A 22484-nucleotide genomic window follows, 5' to 3' on the forward strand; every position below is an offset into this window, starting at 1 on the left:
AGGGAATAACCAGCAGACTTCCTCAGTGCTAGTTGAGGAAGCGAGAGACAGGCAATTAAAACTTGCAAATACTCTTTCTAGAGAACTTCATGAAAAACTTTTTCATGTTAGTGAAGTGTGCAATGCTAAAATCTAACATCCAGCATGTAGTGCTGGTATAAACTCTTGCACTCCAATGACTAAAGTGGGCATAATTTCTAAACAAATAAATAAATGAATAATGAAATTGTGTTACACAATAGCACACATGCCTGCAGTTTACGTTAATTGTCTTCGCCAAAGGAAGCGAAGCAGGAGAGCTTTGTGTGTTCAGAGCGGGGGGTTGTCATTCCATTTAATGACTGGAGCTCCAGCTGCAGGGCTCTCATTACGTGAATGCTAGTCACGCTGCTCTATGCTGAAATAAAAAGGGCCTTTAGATGGCTATGATGGTATCTAGGAAATTGTGAGACCACCCTAAACTCTGGGTCTGAGGCTCACAAACGTACTTATACAGAGATGTCAATAAACAATATATATGGAAGTACTTTTAATGTATCTGTGCAAACACTGCTGGCATTAATTGTACATGACTTACACTCAAATCAACACAAACAAACAGTGCAATAGAAACCTGTAAAATGAATTCAGGAAAGCACCAGTTTGGACCAGCACGAATTTCCATGCTTAAAGAAATGTAACTTAATTGCCTGGTAGAGACGTGCTAAAAACAAGCCTATTTGGGTCATTATGCACTATACGTATACAGTAGCAGTTATTATTAATATATGCAAATGCTAGTCATTACTATCTATTTTTTTTTTATATTGGACCATTATGTTACTTGCAGGTTAAAAGTAGCTTATGACAACTGTCACAAGGCTGATGGTGTATAGGTGATCCAAACTAGTTTACCAGCTATTAGAGTACTAGCATTCCACTGTAAATTTTAATATACTGAAATATACACGGGGACCATGTATGGTTATATTGTGGTAAATATAAAATATATTGCAATGAAAATATTGGACCCAATTTGGTCTTATTTCATTTTAAGGTCCAATTCTCACTATTAACAAACCATTAACTATAAGTTTCACCTTAATAAAATTCTGCTGTAATTTGCTGCTTATTAATATAAGTAATGCAGTTATTAGGGTAGGATTAGGGGTGTAGAATATGGTCATGCAGAATATGTGTTTTATATAGTGATGGTCAGTATACAGTATTTTCACCAGCTAAAATAATAAAAATGGTTTTAAGTCAGTTATTTCTATCTTTTACTGTAAGCACTAATAAACAGCAAATATGTTATTAATAGGTATGCTAATAAGCAACTAGTTAATATTTTTGCATGTAATATCTTTATTTAATAAAATACGGTAATTTCTTTCATGGAATAGGGTTTGGGTTAGGTTTTTGCATGAAGGTGAACACATATTCATAAACTGTTATCTCACTTTATTGTTTGCATACCCATTTCATATATATAAATATGTATGATGGTATAGGGAAAAAGTATTTACTAAAAACAAATAAAAATGTTACGGGTTTTGGGCAATTGGATGTCCAAATGAAAGTTAAATGTTGGGTAGAAAATATGATTTTTACAAATGTAAATTTATTAAATATTAATATCACAATGCAAATTTCCTTCATAGTTGTGTACATATATACATGTTCAATACAGTATATTTACACACACACACGCATATACAGTGGTGGGCCATCAGGGTCAGCAGGGCCTTTTATTAGTATAAAAAATAAAATTGTGTGAAAAATGTTATTTTTATTATTATTATTATTATTATTTCGGTATCATTTTCATTTGTGTAATGTCCACAAAATGGCCTATGATTAGTTTCATTGAGGTTGAACTGGAATAAAAAAAAGTCTGCAGCCAGCACTAAAGATAGTGCTTCCCTTTTGTTCAAAAATGTTGCATCTGATTTGTAACGAGCATTAGTGACAGAATCATCAGCCAATCAAATTTTGACGTTCAATGACAGCATGCCCTCTAGGTCTAGCGACTTGCCCAGTGCTACCCCCAGCCAGGGTTGCCAGGTTTTTTCGACAAAACCCACCCAATTGCTTTTCGAGGGGGGTCACCCGTTAAAAATCACGTTCCAGGAGTAAAATACACATTTTTGGCGGGGTTCCCCTGTTATTTCCCCATGTTATTTAGATTACTTAAACCAGCGGACAAGAAAAACAACCCGCGGCACAGTGTTAAAGTAGCCCAATTTGACAACACTGCCCCCAGCGTTTAGTTGGGAATTTCCAAGGTATGAAAGTGAAATTAAAGAAAAGAAAATGACAGCTACAGTCGCCGGCGCCTACACCAGATCTAGTTGCCAATCTACTAAATGCCTTTTTCAAGGCACTCTTTTGCAGGGTTTTGTGCGCAATTTCAAATATTGCAACTATGAGTGGCTAACAGCTAGCACCGAGCACAACAAGTTATTTGGCCATGTTTGCTTTTGAATACGAGTAAAGGGACATGGAATGACAGACGCACAGACTTTATTTACAAGTGACAGGTGAGTGCTTTATTATTTGACAGGAATTTAATCATGCACATTGTTATGGAGGTGTACATGCTGTGTTGATAATACTGTGGCGTGGTGTGTGGATGTCCAGCATTTGTACAGTTTTGCTGCTGTGGGCGGTCGTCATTTTAGAGTGACATGAATGTTCATAGTGACCCATGTATTGGTGGATTACTTTTACTGATCCATGTAGGGAAATTCAGCTGTCAATGAATTCAATGATCAGCTGTCATTGTTGTTGAGAGCCTGTGTGTGGCATAATATGTGAATTATTTGCATATGACTGCGTTAGCTTTTACAGAGATGTGTAAGATAGATGTGTAAGGGTATGTAGCCTAGGTTACAGTTGCTTACTGAAGGCCCTGACTGAAATACCCTGGTACGCTACTGCACATATACGTCTATATATTTTAGTATTGAATATAAAATTACAAACATTATGGAATATAACTATTATATTTATTGCCAGATGTTTGAATATCAAAAGTGCCAATTGCTTATGTATTGTTCAATATTTTGTAATTTTAACACAATATATTGTTCTGTATATTTTCAATATTAACATTTACATTGTCATTTTGCAGATGCTTTTATCCAAAGTGACTTACATTTGGGGGATACATAAAGTGATTCATCTTAAAAAGGGCAAACAGACACTGAAAGTGCTAATAATACCAAGTTGTAGGCATTGCTCAAATAAGTACAAGCTAGAAAGAAAAGGAATAAATGAAGAGAGAGACTTTTTTTTTACGATGAATTCAAGCAGCTTTGAAAGAGATGAGTTTCCAGCTGTCGCTTGAAAATTGTCAGGGATTCAGCATTCCAGATAGGGGTGTAAGATCATTTCACCAGCCAGAAATGGTGAACGAGAATGTTCTGGAAAGTGATTTTGAGCCTCTATGTGATGGTGCCATGAGGCGTAGCTCACTAGTGGATCTCAGACTTCTGGAGGGGATGTAGATTTGCGGTAGTGATTGGAAGTAGGCTGGTGCTGAACCTGTGGCTGTTCTATATGCAAGCATCAATGGCTTGAACTCGATGCGAGCTGCAACCGGTAGCCAGTGGAAGGAGATAAAGAGAGGTGTAACATGGGCTCCTTTGGGCTCGTTGCAGACCAGTCGTGCCCCTGCATTCTGGATCATTTGTAGAGGTTTTATTGTGCTTGATGGAAGTCAAGCAAGAAGAGCATTGCAGTAGTCCAGCCTAGAAATGACAAGGGCCTGGACAAGAATTTGTGCAGCACACTCCATTAGAAACGGCCTGATCTTTCTGATGTTGTGCAATGCAAACCTGCAAGATCAAGCAATGTGGTCTTTGAAGGTCAGCTGATCATCAGAGATAACACCAAGATTTCTGACCCAAGTTGATGGTCTAATTGTAGAAGAACCTAGCTGGATGGTGAAATCATGCTGTAGAGTTAGAGTGGAAGGGAAGACAAGAAGCTCAGTCTTTGCCAGGTTGAGCTGTAGGTGATATTCTTTCATCCATGCCGAGATGCCAGGCAGCCTGAGAGCCGTGCAGGTACTGTTGGATCATCGGGTTGAAATGAAAGATAGAGTTGTGTGTCATCAGCATAGCAGTGGGTGCCTGTGTGATGGGACCCAGTGATGTTGTGTATATGGAGAAGAGGAGGGGTCTGAGAACTAATCCTTGAGGAACTCCAGTGACCAGTAGATGTGCTTTGGATACTTCCCCTCCCCAAACCACCCCGAAAGACCTACCAGTGAGATAGGATTCAGCCCAGCGAAGTGGAATCCCTGTGATTCCCAGTGATGAGAGGGCAGACAGGAGGATCTGATGATTGACAGTGTCAAAAGCAGCAGATAGATCCAGCAGAATAAGAACTGATGATTTGGAATCAGCTTTTGCAAGCCACAGTGCTTCCGTGACTGACAGTTTGTTGTTCTGTGAAAGAAACAATGATACCTGGTTGAAAACAACTCTTTTGAGGGTTTTCATTATGAATGGAAGGAGAGAGACAGGTCTGTAGCTATCTATAAGTGAAGTTTTTTATGTAGTGTGTAATGTAAATAAGAATTTATTTTATTTTGTTTTTGTGGAAGGGAGTCTAACCAGTTAACCACTTTAAACAGCATAGAACAGCTGCCAAATTCCAAATCCACCACCTAGAAAGCAGGTGGTTTTAGCCGAATTTCAGCACTATTAAAGCAATTGTCTTTTTCACCAAAACGAGAACAGCTGATTAGTTGTGGAGAAGAGTGTTGGTAATTACACTTGGTGGAGAGATAGCTTTTGTTATCTGACATGTAAACGTCATCAAACTTAGAGCCAACCAAAAAAAAAAAAAAATCAATGTTTGCTCTTAAATTGCTGCCCACCAAATTTCGGATCATGCCCCAAACCCTCAGTTTGATCAATCTTCACATATAACAGAAAATAGAGTTTTGAAAAATACTTTGAAGTTTTTTTTTTTTTTTTTTTTTCATTTTCAGAAGTGTCATATTCATGTTGATGGGGTCTAAAAGGGGTGGATTTTGGGGGGTTCTTAAACAACCCGTTCTTAAACAACATGTACTGTACAAATAATCTTTCTGTCAAAAAACCAAGATCTGTCTCATTCTACACAAACCTGAGTGAAACACTAAAATAACACATTAATGATATTTGTTGGTGTTCCATTTAGTCGTTTGACTATTTACAATATTACAAAAGTGAGACATGGAGCATTTCACTTGATGAACAGTTATTATTGTTTTTTGATAATAGTCAAATTTTATGATCTACACATTTAACAGAGAGCTGCTGTTCAACTCTGCAGTTCTGTGACCAGTTCACCTCCAATATTTCCTTAAAATGCTTTCCTATAATGAACAACATGATGTCTCATCTAGGGAGTACTAGACCGGAGGCGTTTAACCAACAAAACAACCACCACACACATCTGACCACCTCTACCCTGTCAAGCACACACAATTAAGCAGAAATTGAAGTACTGTAGCATCTCTGATCCTTGACACAGCATGACTTTCTGACATCACAGAGACCTGTCAAAACATTAGCCGCAGTCTCGCTCACCCCCGCTCCAGACTGTTGACATTCTGTACACTCCGCTGCTGCCTAACTAGACAAAGTTTGGCTTGGATGGTTTGAGAAAATCCACTTCTTCAAAGCAAAGAGCAACCTGACAGCCTTATGTTCATCTCTCTCTCTCTTTGTTTTTTGTGTGTGGGGGAAGAATGATGTTGAACAAACTTAGCGTTTCATTGACATGTTGACTGCTTTTGATATGAAAGGTGGAATTTCAAGAGATTTGTTTATCTGAAGATGGTAGATTTCAGCAGGAAGCTGAAATGCTATGGGTCTAATGCTTTCCATTCAATTCAGAAAGTCGATTTTTCCTACAGTGCACTGGGATGTTATTTTAACTACTGGGTAAATCCATTGCAATTTTGTTTCCCTATAGGCCTTTATCATCTGCTGAGCAATCAAACTACCTCATGAAATGTGAATACAAAGGACAAATATCTCAAATCTGGCTTTACATGAAATATAGCAAACATTGATGTGTTTTGACTAAACTACAAAACTGGAGTTAGCAAGATCCTACAGTATCCTGCAGAATCCTAGCCCCCCTTGTGCAAAAGAAGTGAACTTAACTGTATTGAATGTGGACAAATTTTAAAAGTATATATAAAAAAATAAAAATAAAAACTTATAGATAATACACTAATAAAATAAAAGGCCACTTAAGTATACAGTACTTGAAAAGAGTACACATTCATGACTATGTTTCTCAACACACTAAATTACACTTTTCATAAGTGTGTGTAAAAATGTGCATTAAAAATATAACATGAAAATAACAATTGAAATCAATGTATTTTAATAATCTTGTCATGCTTTTAAGTACACATATTTTGATGTTGACTAACATACGAAACCACAGTATTTGATTATAATTTTAACTGTAGTGTATCATTTAATAGTACATTACTATATTTTAAATGTATTAAATTCAAACTTCAACATTACAAATGTGCGATAACAAATATATTTAAATACATACAATTTTCTGTAACACTTTATTTTATGGTGTCTTTGTTACACGTTACATGTACTAACTATTATAATAACCATTAATTATGCATAATTACATGCAAGTAACCGTATTCCTAACCCTTCCTAATTGCATGTAGTTAATTAATATTACTCAGTACCTAAATGTATAATTACACTGTATCAAGGAAATCTTAAAATAAAGCGTAACCCAATTTTAAATATGACAAGTATATTTTAGTTTACAATAAATGTTTGTCAGTACATTTGACACTTAAGTTCAACTGATTGCATTTAGTATAAATGTAAACTATAATAAATTGTCATTTAATTGTAAATAACATGCATTTAAGTGTTCACACTTAAGTATATCCTTTTACAGGTTATTACGTCCATAATAACTACTCTTTTTAAAGTATGCTAAAGTGTACTTCTTTCTCAAAAGGACACCTTTCACAATGTCAGATCAAAATGTTGCACCCAGTTTAGAAATCTTGTTCTAGTTAACAGTTATTCTTAAACAGTTAGTGTTATGCTTTAGGCTAAACTAGTAGGCTAAACTGTTAGCTTTCTAACTGAAAACACACACACACACACACACACACACACACACACACACACACACACACACACACACAAACAACTTTTTCAGTTTTTAAATGCAGTGGTTGCACAACACTGGCACTGGGTATGTTTCACAGTATTTTGACTTTAAGTTTCTAAGAATAAAAGTTGCTTTTAGAAAATCAAATACTTAATAAAAATACAAAATAAACACTATTAAATTGAGTCAGGCTCTGAAACTTTATGACATTGATTTCTCATTCTGGAAGCTTGCACTGGAAGCCCTTACATCCATCATGTCAGAAAAACAGTTTTTACAGAATGGAAGAATAACTCTAGGTTTGCCTGTGCACTGCTCAATAGAGTAGCCAAATAATTTAGGCCAATTATGAATATCTTCTTTAAGCCAAAATAATACAATTAGTTGTCTGGTCATTTCGTGCGGGTTTTACCAGTTTTTGGCATATGGCATTGATGCTTAGACGAGCCAAAATGCAGTCCCCATTACCAGTGCTTTCATTTAAATTCATTGGACCCAGTACAACATTTTTATGGATAGGGCTAATGAATAGATTATACCCTAGAGAACCTAAGTGGGACCCCTGGCTGTCCCCTCACAGATAATAGGGTGGTATGGACTCTGCCTGTTACCTTGCATGTATAATGTGAGAATATGAAAAAAACATCATCTAAGTTTGAAAAATAAATAAATAAATAAATCCATATTTTTGTCATGAGTTTCAGACTGCCTGGCTAACTAAAGATGTGTATTTATTGCAAATTATGTAAAATAGTTTTAGCACAGACTCAGAATTTACAAGCAACCTGCATGTCACCCACACTGAAACAACAGAAGTAGCATTCTTGTAATCTGAAAAGATTTATTAAAAAGCTCGTCCTGCAAGCTCCAATGCAGCTTTATTCAATGATGTGAAATCTGCCAATATCTGTGTTGTTATTAGAATTGAAGGTCAGAACCTTTATTGATTAGGGCTCTGTGCTGTGCAGCATGAAATCTCTCTCAAAAACAAAAGCTGAAACCTTTGAAACCATTTCAGATTTAATAGCAATACGAAACAATAATGGCCCTCAAGTAATATTGCATTTTTTTTTTTTTTTTTTTTTTTTTTGAATGTTCAGTTAATTTTAATTTGTATACCAAGAAATCTTACATTGAAATTAGTTCTAGGAGTTACTGAAATTAAGTTTAATTATGCATGACAAATCAAAGAGATGTGCAGTTTAGTACTATAAAATGCATTATAAACCTTGATATCAATTCAATCTTTTGCAGTATTGCCTTTATAAAACTAGCAGGCTTTGTAAAGACAACAATGACCACAGTATGAACAAGACGTGTTCTTAATCAGTTTACAGCAAAGCCTTTAATTGCTTTATATGGAAAAATGGCAAGCTGTGATACAAACACACACCAGCAATGCATGGTCATGACTGTTCCATTTATGTTTCTGCATTTGAAACATATGTAACATATATGTGTTTTTGGGTGATTCTTCAACAAGGGAGACTTTTGACTAAGGTTTGGTAATTACACTTAACAAAGCTACTATTTGATCATGACGTGATACATTTTGGAAATTCAATTTTTCTTTTAAAAGCTTGGAGTGATAGTTACAGTATATCTTATTGTGTGTGTGTACATGAATATCAAATTAATTTAAACTACTAATTTAGGAAAATTTGGAAAAGAGGCACATTTCCATTTTTTTCCCTTCAAAATCAGGGTTACAGAAAATTTACACTCATTGAAGAATCATCCCTTTGTAAAAATAATAATAAATAAAATAGGTTATATATATTATAGTAGTTATACTGTATACTGTAGCTTGAGTTATAGTTTTGTTTATGGGCGGCCTTTTCCTCCACTAAATAAAAATATAAAAATGTAATTATGACTTTTTATCTCACAATTACGTTACAAACTTGAAATTGCGAGTTATAAAGTCAGAATTATAAGATATAAAGATGCAATTACCTTATTTATTTATTTTTTCAGAGGCGGAAACAAGCAATTCTGACTTTATTTCTCAGAATTGTGAGTTTGTATCTCGCAATTCTGAGAAAAAGGTCAAGAACTGCAAGATGTCAACTCGAAATTGTGTGGAAAAAAATCAGAATTAAGATTAAAAAATTTAAATTACCTTTTTTATTCAGTGGGGGAAACAAGCTTCCATGTTTAATTTGTTCATATCGAAAAAAATATCCATGTCAGTATCATTTGCAATGTATATCTCTCATAAAGCAATGAACAACTCTCTCTCTCTCCATTCCTCAGGTGTTCCTTTCCTCTCTTTGAGATTCCAGTTCCTTCCTGATTTCATATCAACTGTTAACTGGTTGTCTGGTGAATCTGTATTAACTTTCATCGCAGTACTTTCCAGCAGCACATTCCGCCCTCAAGCGCTCATATTTAAGCACTAATCCGAAATGCACTTTCGTTCACACCTCAGAGGGTCTGATCTCCATCCGACACAGCTTGACAGCAGTAGATGTGTTAGTGTGTGCAGGACTGGCAGCGCTGTAGGCCGTGGGGGTTGCATGCTGGACAGCGCAGCTCTCTGATTGACTCGTTGAAGCGGTTGGCCAGCATGGACAGTTTGCTGCCATGACAGAGTGAGCACGGCGCACAACCTGAACCTCCGCACTGTCCACAGGAGCCTGCTTCCTGCTGCACAAACAAAACAAGTAAACAAACAGAAAACAAGCATGGTGCACAAGCAAGCAAAATGATGAAGCCAAGTGCACACTACAAGCCTGCAGCTTGTTGCCCCTTCATGTTTTAAAGGTAAAGTTCACCCAAATATGAAAATTCGCACATCATTTATTCACCCAAATGTTCCAAACCTGTTTGTATTTCCTTCCTCTGTGGAACACAAAAGAAAATATTTTGAAGAACCCTGGGGCTCAAATAATATTGGACCCAATTCACCCTTCACCAGGAACTTGATTGACAGGAAATCTGACCAATCATAACAGTGAATCTGCAATTTTGTCTGACAAACAATCCAGAGTAGATTATTGTTGATGGATTTGAACTTGAAAAATGGTGTGTTGACGTCTTTCCATGGTTGAAACAAGACACCTTCTGAGGTTCTTTCATGTTTATTTTGTGCTATAACTAGTAAAAAGGAAGAGATGATCGGTTCATGTGCCACTTGAACTGAGGAGCTATAGTGATTTTTTTTTGTTTGTTTGTTTGTTTGTTTTTTTGATGATCAACTTTTACGATCTGTCACAATTGACCCTTGTGTCTGAAGGGTCAATTAACTGCCATTGTATAAAAAAAAAAAAATAAATAAATAAACTTTTGTGAAAGGCACACAGGTTTGGATAGACTCATTTTGTGTACTATTTAATTTTGCAAAAATAAGTGTGCTTAATTGTATTGAATGTGCACTTGCAGTGTACTTTAATTCTTAAAAATATATGTTTAAAAAACTGTACTCACAGAAATAATATAATTGAAATTAAATTAGTCTTAAGTGTACTTAAAGACTTATCTAATCTAACCTAATCTAATAATGCCTAGTTGTGTAATTACATCTACATTAAATTACATGACTTACAGGTCTCAATATACTGTAGTACTTTAAATGCATGAATACAAATGTGAGAAATATGTTGAGTCCTACTTAAGTGGGTCAAAAAAGCAACAAAGGTTCAGAAAGTTCAACTAATTGCATTTGATAAAATTTCCAGATCCACTTCATCATATTAAGTGTCTTTAACTACTATGTACTTACATTTAAATTAATCATCCTATGTGTAATGTACTTATTGTGTACATATTTATTTTAAAATATACTTGTATTTAAAAATACATCTTTGTATTTGTAATTTCTGTAATTACATCTGTAATTACACACTGCTGACCCTACCCCTACATCATGAACACAATAGATACATTGTAAGTTTTATTTTTATTTGTTTTTGTATGTTACTATATATTTATTTATTTTTAAGTAAGTACGTAGTCGTTAAAGAAACCTCATAGAAAGTTGGAACACATTTTTATTTAACTGTAAATAATGCAATTAATTTTCAGAAAATATTACATTCGGTTTGCACATTTTATACTATATTATTTACTAAAGTATGCTAAAGTGCATGCTATAGAGTCATTATCATATACTCTTTTTGTATGATCAGTTACAGTTTGAAGAGAATCCTGCTGGCAAATTAGTTAAAATGACTTAATCTTTTGACTTTATTATATAGCTGAATAACAGAAACAGTTGGAGAAAACTCTATTGGTTCATTGAGTACTGAGGTTTATTACCACTTGATTCTGGTCTTAATGTACATTATTATATAGCTGAATAACAGAAACAGTTGGAGAAAACTCTATTGGTTCATAAAGAGTCATTAATGGGTTTCAGCAGTGTCTTAATATGCAAATGTTTTGTAAAAGACAAAAATAGATCAGAAAGATTGATTTGGACAAAGAGGTAAACGATTTTTTTTTTTTAAACAATTTCTGAAAATGAAATGTACAGTATACAAGTATGATTCATGGTCATAGTTCATTTATTTTCAGTGGTGTACCTTCAGAAATTGCGTCTGGTCTGCTCCCTTTGCTCCGGGACTCCCGTCCTGGTGAACTTTCTTTCCTGTCCTGGCTGCGGTGAGGACTCCTTCCAGATTCTCCTCTTCTGTGAGGAGCTCGAATAATCTTCAGGTTGCTGGTGTAGATAACAATCTTTCCAAAATCTAACACTGGTGCCTATATGAACAAACACAGAATCGCTATTATACTATTATACAGAATCGCATATAGTCTTTGATATGGTACTCCAAGACATGGTACTTGAATATGGTAGCCATTCAGTACCAAAATGCAATGGTATTCTCACAGTAGCATGTACCCCACATTACTATTTCATAGAATTTAGTGCAGTCTCATACGGTTCATGGATTCATAGCATTTGTCGCTATGTAATTACACATATATATAATACTAATGAACTTACTGTGTTATTATTTTGTATATCTGCTTTTAAAATCATATTTTTTTCACTTAGATTTTTGGGGTGTCTTTGAATTCAGCTCTCTGTAGGTTGATCATTTTCATTTGCATCAAACAATGTGGCATCTTTTAGTTCCTAACACGTTACAAGGTCCATATCAGAATAGATATCCAGCATGATATTTTTCATCATTGAGATCTGATGTGTTTTCAAAGTGTTCCATTAATTTGACCAATGTATATATTGCGATATATCATTATCGTGAATTTGTGATGATTACATAGAGCAAAATATGATATTGTGGCAGCCCTACTGCAGTTACATAATTGTATTACATTATGTTAAATAACTTTGTTATATCTTAGGTAAAACTATGTAAAATGTTACTCGTATTTACTCTGGATCTATTTAATGGAATTTTTAAGTCTTTTAAGGACAGGATGAGTCAAGAGAAAAAGGAAATCACTGGGGCAAGAGATGTGAAACAGGATTAGGACATGACTCGGGTCAGACTGAAACCTACATCCCCATGAGTCAAATGTCCTTTTTGCGTCACGAGCCTGTGCGTTACCCACTGTACCATGGCTGGCTTTTAAAATTCTGAGACACTCATAGATTTGATTAGATTAAATGTCGGGGATCTGATGATGAAAAATGTGATAAATATCCTGTCCATTTTTTTTTTTTTTTTGACATGCTGATATGCAAAACGGAGGATCTTTGACAGTTTAGTCTTTCAGCAGCATGTCACAGGTGACATTTTAATGAAAATGTAAGCTTAATACAACACAAAGAAGCAAATTAGCCTTCAATCTTATTTAAAGTTTATGTTTGTTCAGTCTATATATTTGAGTGATGTTCTTTTCTTTTTCAGATTTGAGGCAGAGAAACACAACACAGTTCACAATGGAACAGAAAACTGAGAATTTCTATGCGGATGAGATATAATTGCATGCCTATGTTTAGAAGCTGTGTTGGAGTGTGGGTCTATTATTAGATCCGGGAACTATGAATTAGTAACAGTGAGGCATGAAAACTGAGACTTCATAAATATCACTGTGACCGCGGACTAAGACAAAAGAGAAAATCTGGCAAGAAATGTTTTGTTTTTCAATGCCAGAAAAAAAAACCTAATGAGGAGGACAATAAGGAATCCTTACAAAACACACATTGTGTTTCGCCTACAACAAATGACCGTTTTCTAAACTTCGCCCACCTTAGCTACTTTTGCAAGATTTGCAAAATGTCCCACAGGAATGAAATGATGATTACTGTGAACAGGGCAATTTCCATTTCTGTGTGCTCATAAAATGGGGAAAAAATTAATAGATACGTGGGCTGGAATGATGTTTGACACTGCAAAGCATTATCAAATATAATGAAACATTTATGCAGTAAATGATAAAAGCAGCAGACACTGTGAATCTGAATCAAGGCAAACACTTATCAGTCAACTGAAAAAAAAAAAAAAAAGCGTCTTTTGAAAGTGATGATATCATTAGTGAAGAGAACATCAGTAATAACTGATTGTTCAGTCACATTTTTAAGGTTCTGATTGGTTTATAGGACTAAAGTCTCTTTAAGGCAAGTCATTTCAATGGGGAAACATCAAATTCTCCAAAACTCGTGGCCAAGCTTATGAATAAATTACCTATCTGATATCACCATGGAAATCTAAAGGTAGCTGCAGTGATGCGATGACTTTGCCAATTAGCGATTGGCTCTTCCCACTGCGGAGGCGGGCACATTGCACTTTCTTCCGTTCATAAGTAATTAGGAGTGCACCGTCTTGGTATATCTGAAGTCTTTTATAGGGGTTTGTTATGATGGTCTAGATGGTTGCTAGCGTGTTCTTGGTGGTTGCTACATGATTGCTGACTCGCTCAAGTCAAAAAAGCCCCAAACCATATGCTATTCAGATCTCTAGATATGACTCACATCCCACCTTCAGTGTAAGTTTATGGAATTATTATATTATATGTCTCCCAGGCAAGAATTAGAGAAGCAGCAATTGCAGTGTTGCGCAATAAGAGCTATTTGAGGTTTTGTTCATATCCGTAATGGGAACAGAGGTAGGTTACAAAAATGTAATACTTAGCTGGTGGGTTGTGACAAGCTGAGGGGGGGGGGGGTAATTTATAAATACCATTGCACTTTTTGGGGCATTTTGCAGGCTGAATTAACCTTGAATTGTTAATAAAAAGCTCAGATTATCTGATGTGAGTTTATAGACTGACCTTGACAGGCCTCTGTATGATATAATTTAATTGAATTTATTATTTTTTTTATTTCATTTGATATTACATTTATTTTATTTTTCAGCATATTTCTGCATGTTGGATGCACCAAATGACTTTTTGTTTGGAACACGTGGCTTTAGATTTTTTTTCTTTTCTTTTTTTTTCAAATATTAATAAGCAGATGGTAGTTTTTATTATTTTAATGAATACTATTATAATACAAGACTATGCCAAAATATGTAGAAAAGTTTTCTTTTTTAGAATGTTAGTGTTTTTATGCTTTTTTTTTCTTCCTCCTTACATATAAGGACAGTTTGAAATTAAAAATATATGTCACAGAAGAGGCTTACTTTAGTCAATGTAAGTACTGTATGAATGTATGTACCATGTTGATCTTTTTAATGTTTTTTTTTTTTTTTTTTTTTTTTTTTTTTTTTTTAATAAGTACCAAAGTTCAGACCAATGAGAGCAATCTAGCTTTCAGTGCAGTGTGTTCTTACTTTATTATCCCCTTCTGGAAGATCTCCACACGCCAGGGAGTTGCATCCCGTCACTCCTCGATAGACGTTTATTCTCTGAGCGATCAGGCCTGTTGGAGGGTACAAACTCTGGTCCTGCATGTCTTCTAAGCCACACAGATGTCCCATCTCCATCTTGGTGTGGATGAAGCTGTGAGGGTACTGCTCCTCTGGACTGTCCAGCTCCTGTCCATCTTCATACACGTGCTTCAGCACCCGGCCACTATACGACGAGGCCAGCTTGAACCTCACCTTCCTGGGCTTGCCCTCGATCAAGCTGTCTGATTGCATCTGAAGCTCCTCCATGGTCTCTTGCGGCTGAAATTCCCAATGGTCTTGTAAAGAACAGGAAGAACTCTAGAAGAGAAGTATTGAGGAGAGACTCAGTCAGTCCAGCTGCTTTCCATAGCCCTGATGAATTATTGAGCAGGGGATCTTGTGTTCAACGGGAGAGTTGGAAATTGAGACCTCACACTTTCATCAAATAATGATGGTTGAAGGAGAGAAGCAGGTGTGCCTCTGTATTGCTAATGCATTAATGAATGTCAATTCCTTACTATTACTATTACTATTACTATTATGCTGAGTGTTGTTATGGGTGCACTCAGTATTTTTCCCCCTAATTGTAAAGATTGAAATAAAAGGTACTATATGTACTTGAATGTATATGTGTGTGTGTGTGTGTGTGTGTGTGTGTGTGTGTGTGTGTGTGTGTGTGTGTGTGTGTGTGTGTGTGTGTGTGTGTGTGTGTGTGTGTGTGTGTGTGTGTGTGTGTGTGTGAAATGAAGTCAATATCTCTTTTATTTTAAATGCCAGTTGTTGGGTCATGAGGACAGACTTGTAGAGATCACAGATGAATGCTACTCATGCTATGTCATGTTTTCAAAGTTTGATTCATTCTAGTGATTTGGTTCATCCTAAATGCTCATCTTTCCTACACTCCTATAGCTGCGTCCCAAATGAGACACTATACACTATGTACTTATGCACTAATGCACATTCATAACCAGAGTCTGAAAGCCCCTCCCCTCCACTAATTTAAGCTGTGACAGTAGAGTGTATGGAGTATCCATCATTTGCTGGGTATAGTCCACTTTTTTACATTTTAGTGTGAACATACTACTTGCACTATTTATACTACAAAATGACATAGAATAGTGCTGAAGTATGCAAACTGGGACATACTTTATGTGAGTCTGATTCATTCTAGTGAATTGGTTCATTCAGAAATCACAAAAAAAAAAAAAAAAAATCTTGATTCCCTGTACTATGTATTATATTTTCAGCTTCTTTTTTTTTATAAATTAAGTTGTTTTGCTGTATTTAAAATAAATTTCCTTGTTCAATTTTGATACAGGCACCCTAAGATATAGGTTTTACTTTTAGTTTCAAATTTCAAATTATGATTAGCTTGAACAGTGTAATAAATTAATTGTGCCAAAAATTGTTTCTACAATATAACTGATGTAACTGATTTTTTTTCTTTCTTTCTTTCTCTTTTCTTTTTTTAAGGACTGATTGATGACTTAAATTGTTAAATTGCTATAAATACACTCTGTATTTAAATAAATAAATAAATAAATAAATAAAATAAAAATACATTTAAAAAGTAGATTAAAAAGTTATGTACAAAATATTTCCAAGAAATGACAATAAAAAGTTGCTATTAAGCAATTGTATAATAAGATTCTTTTTTTTTTCTGTAATGATTGATTGACTAATTAATTGATTGATTTATATTTATTTATTTATTTATTTATTCATTATACGGAAATCTCTTAACATTTATTATGATGACAGGAGAATAAAACTCACACACTAAAACTCAAAAACAAATCAACAAAGTTATGATTATACAGTGCAGACTATCTTGGAATTGAAATTAGTTTACAACAGATTAGTCACATTCCTAAACACATTTGATGGTATTTTTTTAATAGTTAAATGCTATTAGCATCTTTTCTGTTTCTTTCTGGGCAGCTTGCAGTGTGTAAAACAGCAGAAATCCCTGAGATCAGCCAGCAGGGAGCCATTTTCCTGAGACAGAACCTAACAAATGGCTGACATTAACCCTTGTGCATTCCAACATCCATCTTGCAATTATCCCCCTAGTTGACTGTTATTGCATTCTAACCAACTGCTAAGATGGTTTGCCTCTTTTTCCTCCTTATATTCATATCTGCTATTACTATGAAATCATTCATGTGAGAAATTGTTTTGTGTGCCTCTCAGTAAAAGACTCATTGAAGGTGTCAAGTCTCCAACTAGGCTGTACTAAATGATTATTAATCTGCATGCGTGCTTGTTTTCAGCTGTCACTAGAGACTGTATTTTTCTGTGGGGTACCGCCATTGGGACATCATTTTTCTGAGTGCTTTAGATGTTGTCTTAATGATGCCTCTGATGATATGTCATCAGTTCCTTATTTTCCAGATGGTCATAAAAGCACACGCCGCTGGGCAAAAATATGTGATGGCATAACCTTTCATCTCAGGAAAAGAGTTAATTATTTTCGATGCAAGCTAGAGTATCTGGTATTGATGGAGTGTCATGCAGTGTTTGTTTATAATGGACTCTATGAATTTAAAGTGTGCATGAGCTCTCAACAGTCTATTTATCTGGAATCGGTTAATGAAAACTACAGTGGCTGCAATTTTCTGATCATTTAAATCATGCTTAAAAAATGTCGGAATGTCATTACACTCAGATACACAGTAGCAAACCTATTAACTTCTGCAAACAAATGCTGCAAGAGCTTCTCAGGACTAAACACTTTTCTGAGCCATTTTGCAATGACTTTTAAGCAACTTGTGTGGCTGTGAGAGTAACCACAGGTGTAGATCATCACACACTCTCAGAAATAAAGGTTCAAAAGCTGTCACCGGGGCGGTACCTTTTCAAAAGGTACATTTTTGTACCTAAAGGGTTTATTTTGGTACCTTAAAGGAAACATATTAGTACCTAAAGTGTACATATTAGAATCTAATAGGAACAAAAGTGTACTTTTACAAAAGGTATTGCCCCAGTGACAGCTTTTGTACCTTTATTTCTGAGAGTGCATTAATTCATTTTGAAAATGGCACTAATGTTTGCCAAACCACACATTTTGAATTAATTTTACAGTATATCTATTGATTTAGTTGATTTTAAATATTAGTTTTCCTGTGTTACAAAATGGTTATTACAGAATTATTGAGTCAATATGTAATACATAAAGTGTGCAAAGTGTTCATAAATTTATGTTTGGTCCAAACATTGGGAATTTTGCTAGAAATCAGAGTGACAGTATTATTCTGTTCTACAGGCTGATGCATTACACATCACAGGTGATTTGTTTGAAGGTGGCATGTGTGCTCACACCATCCAACAAACCAGAGGCGGCTGTTAACTCTGCTCTGCCTGCAGTGATGAAGAATACAAAGCAGCTGCAAGAGATACAAAATATTCATGACTCTGTCAGAGTAAACTGAGATGGTACACTGTGATTTTGTACTGGTAATCACAGGGGTTGAGATGTGTTTAAAGTATAAAGTTTAATGTTTCACTGTATACATTTGAATGATTGAAAGTATCATGACTTTTCTATTAATGTGCATTAAAGGGATACATCAGCATAGCGCCATTTTGGCGAATCTGAGCTGAAAGCAGGCAGTGTATGCTCTTCTAAGCTAAGCTGATGTGGAGTGACACAGAGAAGACAAATTGTTGAATAAAGTCGTTATTTTTGTTTTATCTGCATGAAAAAAGTATTGTCGTCGCTTCATAATGTTACAGTTGAATCAATGATGGCAGATGGACTATTCTGTCGATAAATTTCATACTTTTCTGGACCTTGACACTTTTACTTACTTGGCAGTCAATGAGACAGTCAAAAGCTTCCGGTTTTCATCCAAAATATATTAAATTGTGTTCCGAAGACGAATTAAGCTTTTAGGGGTTTGGAACGACATGGGGGTAAGTGAATAATGACAAAATTTTCATTTTGGGGTGAAGTATCCCTTTAACAAATCTGTAATGTTTGTTAATGACCTATTAAAAATGTCAAGGAGGTCAGTGCCACTTTTTTTTTTTTTTATTATTATTTTTATTATTATTATTATTATTATTATTATTATTATTATTATTATTATTATTATTCAAGCACTACCAGATGTCTGTTCTGATTTTTATTTTTATTTTTTTAATGGCATGATTAAATATTTCAGCAATTTAAAAAATAAATAAATTAACTTATGGAGTTGCTGCATAACAAAATGAAATAAATAAATAAATAAAACTTTAAAGTAATTACAGATCTCAGAACTTGGATGAATTATTATCAAAAACATATTTGTGAATCCAGACCATGTTAAATTATAATTTTAATTTCAAGTGTCTGACTGATATGTATATTTTATTAGGAGATGAAATTGCCATCCTGCAAGTCTTTTCCTCTCAATTCACAATTCATTAACTTGAGGAAATCCTCTTGAAGAGGGATCACATTATTTTTTTAATTTTTCATTTTTTCCTTAGCTCACCCCTGCTCAGGAAGAACCCTGCAGCTTTTGTGTTAACTGAACAGTCCAATAGCTTTTGGTAAAAATAAATAAATAAATAAAGCTTGAGTGTGCACAATGGTCTTCAACCTCTGAACTGTCTTCCTTTGCCCTGGTTTTTCTGTAACATTCACAACACCTTAATGCTCCGGCCTTATAGCACCACTGCACCTGCAGCGAGCTGGCTGTGACTGAATGGATAATGGCAGGTCAGCTGCCAACGTTAGACTTCGTCAGAACGAATCCCGGTCTGCCACAAGTTTGTGACTCTGTGAGATCACAATGCTTGGCTGCTCTTGGGCAACCAAGCATTTACACATACTGTAGCAGTTTGGTTATTCCCCTCAATACCTCGCTAGTCCATTATGGGAATGTGGCCCATCAGCCCATCCATTTGGCATTCTTCCCCTAAACAAGCAGATTTACTTCTCTGCCTCATGTGTTTCCTGAGATAAGAATAAAGACACGGGGAATCTGCTTAATGACATTCAGATTAGTACAGTGTGCCAGGTTAGGCAATTACAAACGGTCAAACGGTCGTCGCTAGAGCTTTTAGCTATAACAGTGTAACAGAGAGTGGCCAAATTTTTTTGAGGTGGCCTCAAGGTGAAGCCGGAGACAACAGGAATGTAGAATAGAATAGAATAGAATAGAATAGAATAGAATAGAATAGAATAGAATAGAATCTTGATTATAAATGGATAGTTTCAACTGTAAATTCAGACTGGATGAGCCAATCAGTTGCTGCGTTACTTGGAAACCGTAAACAGCCCAGAATTAGGCCAATGAGCTGTATTACATGGCAGAATAAATTTATTAATAAAATTGTTAATTGATACAACATAACTTTATGTAACTGTATTGTTGCAGCTGCCATTTTATAAAAGCAATCAGCCACTCGCATTTTATTATTATTTCAGTTTAGAACCTGTACTTGTGGTAAAACCCATACTTTTGGTAAAAATTTATCATTCAATTTTTTTTTTTCATTACAGATTTTTGCAAAATAAATTGTAACAAAGCAATGAGCCACCAACAAGTTAGGATTGAATCCCAAAAAAAAAAAAAAAAAAAAAAAAAAAAAACTTTATTGTGAGGCATTATAAACTCTACACTAATAAGTGCCAGTAAAAGATGAAACTGAGCCTACTGTTTATGAGGTTTAAGGTTCAGAAAAACACATTCTTTTCCACATACTGTACATTATTGTTGCACCTTTAAGCCCCGCCTTTCTGAAATGCATTGATTTTTACAAAGCTCATCGTTCTGAAAAGTGAGGTGTACGCTAATTGGCCAGCTATCCAGTGTGTTGTGATTGGCTGAATACCTCAAGCATGTGACGGAAATGTTACGCCCCTTACCATACTGTGATGCCATCTCCCGGTACGACGAGACAAAACCAATAAAACCCATTATAAATGAGGCATTTGTTGCATCCAGTGGGGACATAATTACTGATTATTATGACTTATTCTGTATCTTTACGCTTTGCGTTGCATATCGCACCACGTAAACATAAAACCATGTCAGCATTTGTGATCTGAGAAACAACAAGCAACAAGTGCTACTCTACACTGCTCAAAGCTCGCGTTTGAATCATCAGTGGCAAATTCTTTACATATGAAAACTTACTAACATGCTCTGAGTCAGAAGCACCAGACTGTCCTTGCAAAGTTGGAACTACCCCACTTTATAAAAACAGCCTTTGTGCACAGAAACACAACAGGAAACAGTCCTTGTTTAAACAAGGCGTTTTAGGAGGGCGTGGACGAGTCTAAACTTTTATAAAGAATATCAATTTGGGTTTGAGACTTTAGTCTTTGCAACTTTAGGGATTTTATCTATGCACGAACAGCTTGTAACACTCCAAAGAGAAAGGAAATGTTTAAATTGCATCATATGACCCCTTTAAGGCTAAGCATATCCCATCACTCATCATGTTCAGGAACACAGGTGCCCCAAAATTGCAAGATGTCATTGAATTGGTGCAGAGATGAATATATATATATATATGTGTGTGTGTGTGTGTGTGTGTGTGTGTGTGTGTGTGTGTGTGTGTGTAAAACATACCACAGTGAATAAGGTTAGGCATCTGTATCTATTATATTTAGATAGTATGAGTATATTTAGAAATATGTACAGGATGAGCAGATGAGAAAATGTGTTGTCATTGCACAAAATTAGAAATTTTAAAAGCATTCCACTATGTGTTCAACACGGCAGGAGCCAGGGAATGAGAGGAAAAAAGATTTTTGTGTAACACTTAAGGTTACATTATTTAATGTTAATGTATGAACTAACATGAACAAACAATGAACAATGCATTTATTACAGTATTTACTAATCTTTCTTAATCTTAGTTAATGAAAATACAGTAAAATCTGTAGAAGTATTGTTCATTCTTAGTGCATGCTAAATAAAGTATTTGGTAACACTTTATTTTAGGGTATCTTAGCTAGTTGCTTATAAGCATGCTCATTACTAGAATATTAGCCATTAATTAGTAGTAATTACGCACATATTAATGCCTTATTCTACATGATCTTATTCTACATCCCTAATCCTGCTCAATACCTAAACTTAACAGGTACCTTACTAACTAATAATAAGCAGCAAATTAGAAATTTATTGAAGGAAAAGTCGTAGTTAATAGTGAATAAGAATTATAATTTGTTCCCTATTCTAAAGTGTTACCATGTTAACTAATGAACTTTATTGTAAAGTGGTACAATAGAAGTGTTACAATAGACCTTGTGCTGTAGACCTTAAAGTTCAAAAGTTAATAGCAGAAACATGAGCGCAAATTTGGCCTTTTGCTTGCACTAGAGAGTTTGAGTTAAAGACTCAAGAAAATTTGCTGTAGTGAATAATGAGACTGTCCTCTATGTGTGTGCCAAATTTCAAAATTTTCATAACTTATTTTTCATAACACAAGTTTTTCTATAAGATATAAAAGATTCATATCAGTACACTAAATCATTTGTAAAATGCACGATCAAAATGGCTTACATAAGAAAATTGGGTATTGTTTGATTCCGTATCCTGCTATGAATCTAACTAGATCAATCTTATGATTTTTGATCAAATTGTT

At 35.0% G+C, this 22484-nt stretch overlaps 1 protein-coding gene across 1 annotated transcript; it reads right to left on the reverse strand.

Annotated features, from left to right (window-relative positions):
- Nucleotides 1-8634: 8634 nt before the first annotated feature.
- On the reverse strand, nt 8635-15193 carry LOC109087378 (glutaredoxin domain-containing cysteine-rich protein 2). Its single transcript, XM_042764466.1, has 3 exons — nt 14838-15193; nt 11689-11853; nt 8635-9876 (listed from the first exon to the last, which is right to left on the reverse strand). The coding sequence occupies exons 1-3, from the start codon at nt 15159-15161 to the stop codon at nt 9625-9627; spliced, it is 741 nt and encodes a 246-aa protein (XP_042620400.1). The 5' UTR covers nt 15162-15193; the 3' UTR covers nt 8635-9624.
- Between the last annotated feature and the right edge of the window lie 7291 nt (nt 15194-22484).

Source organism: Cyprinus carpio, chromosome A9, assembly GCF_018340385.1.
Source record: "Cyprinus carpio isolate SPL01 chromosome A9, ASM1834038v1, whole genome shotgun sequence".
Lineage (NCBI taxonomy): Eukaryota > Metazoa > Chordata > Actinopteri > Cypriniformes > Cyprinidae > Cyprinus > Cyprinus carpio.

What these genes read in the sequence shown, in the direction of transcription:
- LOC109087378 (XM_042764466.1), bottom strand. Translation starts at nt 15,161, where the DNA reads ATGGAGGAGCTTCAGATGCAATCAGACAGCTTGATCGAGGGCAAGCCC. An exon ending in TTCCAGAAGGGGATAATAAA is followed by an intron (nt 11,854 to 14,837) that starts GTAAGAACACAC and finishes TTGTTCATATAG; the next exon opens with GCACCAGTGTTAGATTTTGG. An exon ending in GCAAAGGGAGCAGACCAGAC is followed by an intron (nt 9,877 to 11,688) that starts GCAATTTCTGAA and finishes GCAGGCTTGTAG; the next exon opens with TGTGCACTTGGCTTCATCAT.